Genomic DNA, 11,508 nt, shown 5'->3' on the forward strand with positions numbered 1-11,508 from the left:
AGAGGCCCACGCACTCGGGCTGCCCTTGCAGGTACATCAGCACGAAGCTAGACAGGACATGGAGCAGACTAGTTCCTGGGCACTGCAGTCCCAGGCAATGGCTTGGCCCACGCCCCCCAACGCCCACACCCACAGGAAGATGTATACATTCATAAAGCAATCTAACCCATCTTTATGAATTTAAGTATTTTATATTTCAAGATACTCTTTTTTGAACATTAAGGAAACAATTTAACACAATAAGTACACACATAACATGTATGTTTAAGTATTGTGCTGTATCCAAATTGTCAGCCAGCTCCCATGGGCAGGAATCCTCATCAGGAAATGTATCTATTTTTTTTTTAAGATTTATTTATTTTTATTGGAAAGGCAGATATACAGAGAGGAAGAGAGACGGAGAGGAAGATCTTTCATCCCATGGTTCACTCCCCAAGCAGCCACAACGACTGGGAGCTGAGCCAATCCGAAGCCGGGAGCCAGGAGCTTCTTCTAGGTCTCCCACGCGGATGCAGGGGCCCAAAGCTTTGGGCCGTCCTCGGCTGCTTTCCCAGGTCACGGGCAAGGAGCTGGATGGGAAGCAGGGCTGCCGAGATTAGAACCAGCGCCCATATGGGATCCCGACGCGTTCAAGGCGAGGACTTTAGCCGCTCCACTATTGCACCAGGCCCAGGAAATATATTACACAACATTGGCAATAAATCAGTAGCAGCTACAGGGTGCAAGGCAGCCTGCAGCCCCACTACTTTGTGCCCGGTGGATTCACAGCCAACCGGAAGCCTGCAGTCAGGAGGCACGTGCGGTCAGTCTCACCACAGGGGCTGGCAAGGAGCAGCCGGGCAGGGGTCTCTGCCATGGACACAGGGGGTGTGCTAGTTCCCCGCAAGAAGGCAACACCATAGGTCTTGCTCTCCAGCTACACCACAAAAGCCGGAAAGCTCCGGCTTTGGGTGGTGCCTGGGCGTACCCGGGCACGGGCCTCAGAGCGCTGGCTGCAGGGGCCCGGGTCCGCGCCTACCAGGCGGGCTCAAAGACTAGCGTCAGGGCCGGCTTTTCTTCTCTCAGCGCCTCCAGAGCACGCGTCGTCTCCGGGTTGAAGTACATCTCACGCAGCCTGCAGAGCACACGCACACTTCGGCATGGCATCCCATGGACACCCGCAGGCCCTAGCAGCCACTGTTCACGACTGCTCTAAGCACTTGGTGTGTGCGTGGCCCCTGCCTCCTCGGTCACACCCCGGTGACCTCTCTCAGGCATGCTGGGGCACCTCCCCCGAGAACATTCTGTAACCCCTGGATTCCCTTGGAGCCTGAACTGCGGATTCTCCAGCTCCATGAGTTCCCTTGGGGGTCGGCCTCCCCTCTGCTCATACTCACTGCAGCCGCTGCAGGGGGCAGCCTGGCTGGCGGAGGACCTCGCACAGCATCACCATCCCCAGGTCTCCCAGGTCGTTGCTGCCCAGGCTCAGCTTCTGCAGGCAGCGACTGGAGGTCAGAAGCCGGCAGAGATCCCAGCAGCAATGCGAGGAGAGGCCGCAGCTGTCCAGCCTGCCAGGCGTGGGGAGATTAGACCAGCAGCCCCGGCCCTGCCAGTTCCAGACACAGACCCCTCCAGGGGCTTCCCCAGCCATCACCCCACCTCCCCTCAGGCCGCCCAGGAACTCACTCCAACATCTGCAACCTGCAGCTGGGGTGAAGGAGGCCCTGGCACAGCAGCTTCAGTCCATTGTCCCCCAGAGCATTGCCCCGCAGATAAAGGTGCGTGAGGCTCTTGCTGCTGCCAAGAGCTGCAGAAATGGCTGCACAGCACACCGAGGTGAGGCCAGAGCTCACCAGCCTAAGGGAGGACGAAGGGGTGCCCTCAGTGCCCAGTCCCTCAGGGGCAGTGTGCAGCTGCCCAGCGGGGAGTCCGGCGACCCTGCTCAGGAGATCCAGAACCGCAGAAAACACAGATGAGGACTCAGCAGACCCTTGTCTGGAACCCGGCAACAGAAAGAGTAAAAGCGGCCAGGTCACACTCCCCTTCCACCCCCTCCTTCCCATGCAGATTATACACACATGTGTACACACATACACACGTACACACATGTTTGTGCACAGGCACATGTGCACACACATACACACGCACACACACACATACAGCAATGGCCTCTCTCTGGTATTACTTCCCACAGAAAAGCTGCAAGCTGCTCTCCAAACACCTGTGCTCACCTGCCGTACGGTGCCTAACCCTCACCCTCACCCTCACATGAGAGGGCGGGGCCTTGTGACATCTCCGGCTTTTCTCTTGGTCCGAGAGCAGGTGTGTGGGAGAGGAGACCCAGGCTCCTGTCTTGTCCCTCTCCTCCACCCTGTAAGCCATACAATGCCAAACCTGCCTGAAAACCACCACAAGCTGGAAGGGAAGTGTGGACAGATTCTTTCCACAGCCCTCGAAAGAACCAACACTACAGCCCTTTCATGTCAGACTTCAGTTGCCAGAACTGACAGCCAATAAACTGCCGTTACTGAGCCCCTCTGTGTTTGTGTTACTTTGTTATCGTGGCCAGGAAACTAACCCACAGAGATTATTAAGATGAGTGAGGGAAAGGGTGGACAGAGCAGTGCATGAGCAGATGTGGGGGGGGGTGGATGGATGGACAGATGGGTGAATGTCTGATGGATAGGTAGATGGGTGGGTGGGTAAATGCATGGATGGCTGTATAGATAAATGAAAAGATGAGTAAATGGATGGGTGGGTAGATAGATACATGGATGGATGGAAGCAAGGATGGTGGATGGAGGTGCAGATGGGTGTATGGATGGGGATATGAGTGTATGGATGCACGCATGCATGCATGGATGATGGGTGATGGGATGGTTATCAGGGTGGCTGAAAGAAACTTCCACTTCTTTACATGTCTATGTTACTGAGGCCTTGAGACTGGGCATATGTGCCCACTCTCATGTCTGTAGTATTGGTGTCTACATCGCCTGTGTGTGACCCTCGTGTCTGTGTTGTTGGTGTCTACACTGGCTGTGTGACCCTTGTGTCTGTGATGTTGGTGTCTACACTGGCTATGTGTGACCCTGTGCCTGTGGTGTTGGTGTCTACACTGGCTATGTGTGACCCTGTGCCTGTGGTGTTGGTGTCTACACCGGCTGTGTGTGACCCTTGTGTCTGTGATGTTGGTGTCTACACTGGCTGTGTGACCCTTGTGTCTGTGATGTTGGTGTCTACACTGGCTGTGTGTGACCCTGTGCCTGTGGTGTTGATGGGTGGGGAAGGCATGAAATAGCCCAGGAAGTGTCAGTCATTTCCACGGAATCAGAGAAGCGGCAGTGAAACCCTGGACCACAAGTCAGTGCCGGCCCATAACAGGAAGCTGGACTCCACAGCAGGGCCTGATGTGACCTGAGCCAGAGCAGGGAGGTGCTCATGGAGGAAGTGGGGGCAGACAGGGGACCCTAGGAGCAGGAGCCAGGCTCAGCACCAAGGTCCTAGCTCCCTCAGGCCCACGGCAGTGCCTCCAGGGGACTGAGTCCCTGAGCTGACGGCCACAGAAGAGGCAGTGGCCCACGACCACGGCAAGGACTCACCCTAGTTTGCGCAGGCTGCACTGTGGATGCTTGAGCTTTTCGCACAGGAGGCTGACCCCATCGTCTCCCAGGGCGTTTTCCCCCAAGTACAGCCCAGTCAGGGAGTGGTTGGTGTCAAGGACAGAGGCAAGATCTGGACAGCAGGTGGACGTGAGGCAGCAGCTGACCAGCCTTCCAGAAAGACAGCTGAGAGTCAGGGCCTTGTCCCCCAACCGCTGCCCCTGGGGCCTGCTATTCTACATTCCAGGCCACACCTGGGGGGCAGCGCCCCAGGCCTGTGTCCAACAGGAAGCTGTGATGACAGGCAAGTCTCCTGAGTTCATCTCAGCCCTCTGCCATGGTCCCCACTACAGTGGAACACACCACACAATGTGAGGCGGGCGAGGCTCCACCAGGCAGGGGATGGGCAGCAAGGCTGGGGTGCCAACTCACCAGAGTTTCTGCAGCTGGCAGGACAGATGTCTGAGCCCCACGCACAGCAATCTGACCCCAAAGTCGCCCAGGGTGTTGTCGCTCAGGTCCAGCTCTGCCAACTTCTGGCTGCCGCTCAGCACCAGAGAGAGGTCGAAGCAGCACTGGTGGGAGAGGCCACAGCGGCCCAGCCTGGCCACCCGGCACAAGGCAGTGGCATCAGCCCTGGGTGTGTGGAGGGATGCCTTCTCCGGCAGCCAAGGCCCAGGTGCCGCATTCTCACAGGTGTCACCACACTGGGAGCTCCCAGGCTGGGACCCCGTCCCTGGGAGCCTATCCCATTCCCCTCCCTGAGCACAGCACACACACGGCTCACCAGAGTCTGCGAATGCCACAGCTGGGGTGCTGGAGCGCCTCACACAGCACCCTCATTCCGGGGTCCCCCAGGCTGTTGTCACTCAGGTCCAGCTCCACCAGGCTCGGGTTGGAGCCAAGAACCGAGAAGAGACTCCGGCAGAGGCCTGATGTGGGGTAGCAGCTCACTGACCTGGGGAAGAAAGCAGGCAGGGCGCGGGAAGTCAGGTCACACGGAGAACTGGCCTGGTGGCCTGGGAGGCTCCTGGGGAGAAGGCAGGGGCCACACACTAGGGGCCTAGGCACGCAGCACCTCCAGGAGCTGCTGCGCTGGGCCAGGAACCTGACAGCCTTTGGTATTGCCAAGCAGCCTGACAGGGTCTCCCATCTCAGGGACCAGAGACGGGGGTCCATGTCCCACCAAGTTGTCCTGTTCTGTTGTCTCCCATGCTGACTCCTGTGCAGGGGAGAGGATCATGCCCGAGGGCACACAGAGGGTCAGCCACCACTCCTACAAAGCTTCTAGACACCACTTCAAAAAACAGAAAAAGGGGCTCGGCAGCGTGGCCTAGTGGCTAAGGTCCTTGCCTTGATCCCATATGGCTGCTGGTTCTAGTCCCGGCAGCTCCACTTCCTCTCTGTCTCTCCTCCTCTCAGTATATCTGACTTTGTAATTAAAATAAAATAAATCTTTAAAAAAAAAAAAAAAACACAGAAAAAGGCACTGGTCTGGTACTGTAGCTAGCTAATCCTCTGCCAGCAGCACCAGCATCCTAGATGGGCACCCTACTTCCCACCCAGACCCCTGCTTATGGTCTGGGAAAGCAATGGAGGACGGCCCAAGTGCTTGGGACCCTGCACCTGCATGGGAGACCTGGAAGAGGCTCCTGGCTCCTGGCTTTTAGTCAGCTCTACTTCAACCTTTGCAGCCATTTGGGGGAAAAACCAGCAGATAGAGGATCTCTCTCTCTCTCTCTCTCTCTCTCTCTCTCTCTCAATGAAAATACACAAAGAAACTGTTAGGTGTTCGCATCCTGCATCCCAGTGTCTGGGCTCGAGCCTCACTCATCCCTGACTCCAGCCTCCCACATGCAGACCAGGAAGCAGCAGCTGTAGGCTTGGGTGCTTGGATCTCTGCCACCTGCCAGGAGGCCTCGGCTGTGTCCCAGCTCCTGGCCCCAGTGCCAGCGCAACTTCAGGCACTGCAGGCATGCAGGGAGTGAGCCAGAGAGTGGCAGCTGTCTCTCTGCCTCTCAAAATAACTTAGAAAAGCAGAGGCAAGTGCCAAGAGTGAGGAGCAGGGGCAGGTGCCTGATCTACCCAGGCCTGCAGCCTGCTCCCTTACCTCGATGGGCAGGCTGCAGGAGGGCGCAGGCACATGTGCCGGCCCTCGGCAGCGAGCCAGCCCTCCTCCTCCTCCTCCTCCTCTTCCTCCCCTTCCTCCTTGGATGAGCTGTGCAGAAGTCCCAGCGAGAGAGATTCTACACTGTGGCAGTTCTGGATGCAGAACGAGGCAACCACGTGGTCCATGCGGGTGGACAGGCTGAGCTCGATCCTGGGGAAGTGGCCCATGGCTGCCCTCAGGAATGTATCCTCCTGCGTCTCGTACAGGCAATAGAACAGCTCCAGCTGGCTCGGCTGCACCTGCAGCTTCTTGGCCTCTGCCTTCGCCTCGATCCAGCGCAGCAGCTCCGGCCGCACCTGCCGGGACACGCTGCAGCCCAGCTTCTTCTCCAGGTATGCAGCCCTGTCCTGGTTCACCAGCCCGAAGAGGAACCGCACGACGAAAATCAGGTACCCCTTCTCAAACCTGCCATAGTTCTCCAGCAGGACCCTCACGTCCCGGGGTGGGAGCTCGGAGCCGCCCCTCCCCGGAGAGGCAGTCCCTGCCCCCTCCTCCTCCTCTAGCATGTAGTACATGGCAGCGAAGAACTCCTGGAAGGTCAAGTGCACGAAGCTGTAGAAGGCCTCACAGTCCACCTCCTTCTGAAACAAGCTCATGCTCAAGAAGGCTGACACCTCTGCCTCTCGCAGGCCATGCCGCCGCAGGTCCCACTCCTCGAACAGAATCTTCTGGTTCCAAATGCCGTCGGCCGCCAGGGAGCAGAGCCCCCGCAGGTGGCTGGGGAGGCCCGGCTCCCGGCCACCACCCCGGGCCTGCAGCAGGCTGGACAGGAAGCAGGTGTACACAGCGGTGGTGGTCTTGCAGGTCGTGGTCCTGGCTCCCATCTGCTGGCGCAGCCCTGTGCACACGATCCAGCACACCAGGGGGATGCAGCACATGCTGAGCAGCACCTCGTTCTCCTGTAGCAGGCGGAAGGCCTCCCGCGCCTGCGCCTCCTCGGGAAAGAACTTGAAAAAGTATTCCCTGCGCTGCGCCTCCGAGAAGCCCAGCACGGCCACATGCCGTGGCCGCTCCAGGAGGTGCTGCAGCTTCTCCAGGGCCACGGGCCGGGTGGTGATGAGCAGCGAGGCCTCGGGCAGCAGCTGCTTCCGGATGAGGCTGCCCAGCAGGATGTCCCCACGCACAGATGCCCGCCAGTCACAGCAGGACGCCCCAGGGCACTCATCGAAGGCGCCCTGCAGCTCATCAAAGCCATCCATGAGGAACAGCACACGGGCTGGCCGCTGCAGCATTTGCCCCACGGGCGGACTGGGGTCGGGGCAGCAGCCTGCAATCAGCTCGCCCAGGCTCCGGTGAGTGCCCAGGCTCAGCTCCCGGCAGTGGATGTAGAACAGGAAGTCGAAGCTGCTCTGGAAGAGCTGTCCTGAGGCCCAGTCCAGCATGATCTTGCGGGCCAGGATGGTCTTGCCAATCCCCGCTGTCCCCTGCAGCACCACTGTGCGCACGGGTCCCGGGCACTCTTCATCCGCCTCGAAGAGCATCTCCAGACGCACAGGGCTAGCTGGGCTGTCCCGCACCGGTGTCTGGCCAATGGCCACTAGCTGCTGCTCCCGCTCCTGCCGGCTCGGGTGCTCCTTGGCCAGGCGAAGCCGGGTGTAGCGCCTGTTGAGGTTGACGCTCTCACCCAGCCGGGCGTTCCTGTCCTCAATGCACTGGAACCGGCTGAGCACGTGCCTGCGGTACTTCCTGCAGTAATCTAGGACACACACACCCATGACTACAGGCATAGCCCCGCACCAGGCGGCGCCCCACCATGCTGCTTACCTTTCTTCCGATGGCAGAAGGAGATCCTGGTGAGGTACCCCAGCACCCCCATCGACGACTCCTCTGTGAGCTCCCCTTGGCATATCACAATGGGGTTAGAAGCAGCTGCAGGATTTGAACCTGCTAACAAGGCAACAGGTCACAAACGGAGCTCCTACCCCAGGGGAAGACACTGGGCAGCCATCACCAGTCCCTGTCCAGACACCCCAAATGAGCACATGACTCAGAGTGGAGAAGGGCAGGTACACGGCCAGGCAGTGCCATTGTGTCCCACTGTCTCCTCCAGGCCCAGAAATCAATCAGCAGACCTGCGGTAGGCCATGACTATTTTCTATATATATATATTTTTTTTACTCACCTGGAAAGCTTTAAGTGCCCACTCACCAAGGCAAGTGCATGGCTCAGCAGTGAGCCACAGTCAGGGACCCCCACACTCCATGTCGGAGCACCTGGCTACAGTCCCAGCTTCACTCCTGACCTGGCTCCCTGATCACAGGGAAGCAGATCTGAGGAACCTGCCCTGGTCAGCTTGTTCTGTCACCAGTCAATCTGACCCACCCACACTCCCAGCATGCACCACTGGAAAGTCCAGGCCCAGGGGATGAGTGGGGAAGACACCATGCTGGCCAGCCCATCCCACAAGGAGTAAGAGGCAAGGGGGCAGCCATCTTGTCACTATGCCTCTGTTTCGAACTCTCAGCTCAGCAGGCACCCCCCTCCCTTTCTCTCCCTCCCTCTCCTACCCTCCCACAAGCTTCGGTCTTGCAGGACCAAGGGGTTCCAGTGCCACCCAGGGTGTTCGTGTCACCCGAAATGTCCTCTCCTCCGCCCACCTGTTCCCCTCACAACTCTCCCTGCACAACGACTGACGTCTGTGTGTTAAAAGCCGCCTGCCCACTCACACCACGCCGGTTCATCCCTTTTGGCCTTCTCGTAAAGGTCTCTCCTGTTGATGGCCATGAAGATCCACAGGGCCATGGCCCAGGCCCTCTCCTCCCCATTGACCTTGGTCATGAGGGTGGCGAGATCCATGGGGTCAGCCCTAGCCACCTGGCCCTTGGGGAGGGGGACACAGCCCTGGCCGGGGGGGTAGTCTTCCAGGTGCATCTTGAACTTCTTGAGGTCCAGCTCCTCCAGTTCCTCCAGGTACTGGGCCAACTTGCAGCGGGCGCCGGCCATGTCCGCAGCCCTGCCAGGGTCCCGAGCTTAGCAGCACACAGGGACACAGGGGTCAGGGACCGCACGCGGCGGAGATGGCTGTAGTCTGCTCCAGAACTGAACTGTCACAAACTCGGGAAGCTCAGAGGCAAGAGAGTGGTCTGGCCAGGACGAGTGGCCATCTTCAATCCTGGAAGACAAGAAGTGCTTCCAGTTCCTGGGCTGGGGCCCAGACGAGGCCTCCCGGTCCCCTCAACCTCCAGTCTCTAGACAGACAAGCAGAAGAGGAGCCCGAGTCCTGCTAAGTGAAGGGAAGTTGCACACAGTCACCTGAATGACGGACAAGGGGCTGCCGACATCCCTCACACATCCCCTCTGCACATGAGTGTTATCCCATGAGCACCTGTGCCCCATTGCAGCTGGAGATCACCTGCCAACTCAGGCTGTCCAGCATCCTGGAGTCTGCGTGGGGGACCTGAGGTCAGCCTTGGGCTGTTCTCCATCTTTCTACAATGGACACAGCACAGCCTGCAGCTGACACCACAGACCATGTTGCCAGGAAGGGCTCTCAGCTGCGTGGTCCTACCTAGGCCACCTCACACACCCACTCCTCGCCTCCACTCTGTCCCCAGCTTCAGGCCCTGCCCACATGCATCCCTGTGTGCACCCTCCCAGCTCCACACCCCTGCAGAGCGCTTGGTCCCGTAGTGCTGCCCGACCCAGCACCCTGGGCTCCCACATGCATCCCTGCCCTGAGCCACTGACCAGGAGGCAGTGGGCTGTATTTACACCCTCTCCCTCCCCCCACATCCCTGTGCCCACCTGGCCCCAGGAGCAGGACTCACCTACACCAGCCTGGAGCTCAATCTGTGGGGAAATGACTTCACAAAGTTACAGCCCTGGGCAGGGCAGGAAGGAAGTGGCCTCGGCTGCGGTGAGCAAGCTTGTGTCATACACAAAGACCAGAGGCCAGAGGTTCCCGTCAAGCCTGGGCAGAGGGGGCACTGAGTTGGGCCCTGTCCATCAGGCTACCTCTCCCCGGGGGCCAGAGCCTGCCCAGTCTCTCCAGGACCTTGGCATCCTGAGGCTGACCAGGGGCAGGGCTGAGGGTCTTAGAGGCAGGCACAGGCTTGTCCATCACATGTCAGCTTTTATCTGAGTTTTAATTAATTAATAGTTATTTTTAAATTTTATTATTTTTATTGGAAAGATCTTTTTAAACATTTATTTTTCTTGAAAGAGCAGATTTAGAGAGAGAAGGAGAGACAGAAAGATTTTCCATCCACTAACACACTCACCAAGTGGCCACCACGTGGCCAGAGCTGCTCCCGGGGCTTCTTCCAGGTCTCCCACAGAGGTACAGCGTCCCAAGGCCTTGGGACATTCTCAACTGCTTTCCCAGGCCACCAGGAGGGAGCTGGATGGGAAGGAGGAGCCAGGACATAAATCAGAGCCCGTATGGTATCCTGGCACATGTGTGATGAGAACTTTAGCCACTAGGCTACCATGTCAGACCCCTGGAAAGGCAGATTTACTTAGAGGGGATGCGAGAGAAATATCTTCTGTCTGATGGTTCACTCCCTCAAGTGAACCAAAACCAGTCAATCCAAAACCAGGCACCAGGAACTTCTTCTGGGTCTCCCATGTGGCTTCAGGGTCCCAAGGACTTGGGCCGTCCTCCACTGCTTTCCCAGACCACAATTAGGGAGCTGGATGGGAAGTGGAGCAGCTGGGACACAAACTGGCTCCCATATGGGATCCCGGTGTTTGCAAGGAGAGGATTTAGATTTAGCCGCTGAGTAATCATGGTGGGCCCTTAGTTTTATTTTTGTTATTGTTGTCTCTGTTTTGTTTGTTTGTTTGACAGAGAGAGACACAGAGACCACTAAATGTGGATATCAACTTGTCCACAGTAGCAGGGGCTTGGCCAGGTGGCAGGCGGAAGCCAGGAATGCGTCCCAAACCACCCAGACAGATCTTGGGAGCTGGGGCAGGTGCGGTCTCCAGGGATGGGGATTCTGACTGGCTCTGCAGGCAGAGCTGCTGTGCCCAAGATGTCTACAACCAAAAATTCCTAAGATTTCTGCTTCTCTGGATTTTTGAAACATCCAATCAACATCCTACCGACATGTCTGGGAAACAGCACAGGATGACTCAGTGCTGGGTCCCCTGCCACTCATGGCTCCCGGCAGGTGCGGGCAAGGTAGAATGAGGCAGTGGACGCAAGATCTTTGTCCCTCCCGCCCTTTCCAATAAAACTAAAATAATTGCAAGTGAAAATTCCAGAACAATTTTCAAATGAGAGTAGCAACTGGGTGAAAGAGCAAAGAGAAAGGAAGCCGGCACCTGCCCTCAGACCCAGGACTGCACGCCCACCTCCCCCAGCAAGGTCCTGCCTGGGTCGCCCTGGGAAGGTCCATGCCCAGGAGGCAGGCAGCTCAGGGCAAGTAATGGGGTATGGTAACCAGGGAAATGCTAAAGTGGGAGAAAGCCTCAGGTGAGGGAATCCCAGCCAAGTTGAGGCAGAAGCAGTGGGCACATGGTGAACTGAGCTCAGGGAGGGGCCGCCACGATCCTGGCTGAGCCCACTCAGCAGGGAGGGCAGGCCCCTGGTTGGGGACCTAGCCGCAGCAGTCCTGCTCTGAAACCCTCCTCACCCTGGCTGTGTTCTTGACGTCTGCAGTCAGGTAGATTCCATCTCCCACCAACACCCCAGCAACATGTTACACCTCCCTGTTGTAATGAAAGGTCCAGGACCCATGGTCTATAGCAGCTACGAGCAGGAGGCACAAAAGTTCCCACAGGAGTGCTGGTGAGATCAGAGCTGTGATGTCAGAG

General features: G+C 58.0%; 1 protein-coding gene across 1 annotated transcript; it reads right to left on the minus strand.

The window, feature by feature from the left end:
- Positions 1-161: 161 nt before the first annotated feature.
- NLRP3 (NLR family pyrin domain containing 3) lies at positions 162-9,064 on the minus strand. The gene is made up of 9 exons (XM_004586345.2): positions 8,415-9,064; positions 7,513-7,632; positions 5,689-7,444; positions 4,366-4,536; positions 4,011-4,181; positions 3,579-3,749; positions 1,666-1,836; positions 1,377-1,547; positions 162-1,114 (listed from the first exon to the last, which is right to left on the minus strand). Exons 1-9 carry the CDS (start codon positions 8,689-8,691, stop codon positions 1,015-1,017), a joined length of 3,108 nt encoding a protein of 1,035 aa, XP_004586402.2. The 5' UTR covers positions 8,692-9,064; the 3' UTR covers positions 162-1,014.
- Between the last annotated feature and the right edge of the window lie 2,444 nt (positions 9,065-11,508).

The sequence above is a fragment of the Ochotona princeps genome, chromosome 19 (genome assembly GCF_030435755.1).
Source record: "Ochotona princeps isolate mOchPri1 chromosome 19, mOchPri1.hap1, whole genome shotgun sequence".
Classification (NCBI taxonomy): Eukaryota; Metazoa; Chordata; class Mammalia; order Lagomorpha; family Ochotonidae; genus Ochotona; species Ochotona princeps.

Excerpts from the sequence above, each read along its gene's own strand:
- NLRP3 (XM_004586345.2), bottom strand. The coding sequence starts at position 8,691 with ATGGCCGGCGCCCGCTGCAAGTTGGCCCAGTACCTGGAGGAACTGGAG. Across the intron at positions 7,633-8,414 it reads AAGGGATGAACCGGCGTGGT|GTTCAAATCCTGCAGCTGCT; the intron begins GTGAGTGGGCAG and ends CCTTGTTAGCAG. Across the intron at positions 1,115-1,376 it reads TGCCCCCTGCAGCGGCTGCA|GCTGCGTGAGATGTACTTCA; the intron begins GTGAGTATGAGC and ends TGTGCTCTGCAG.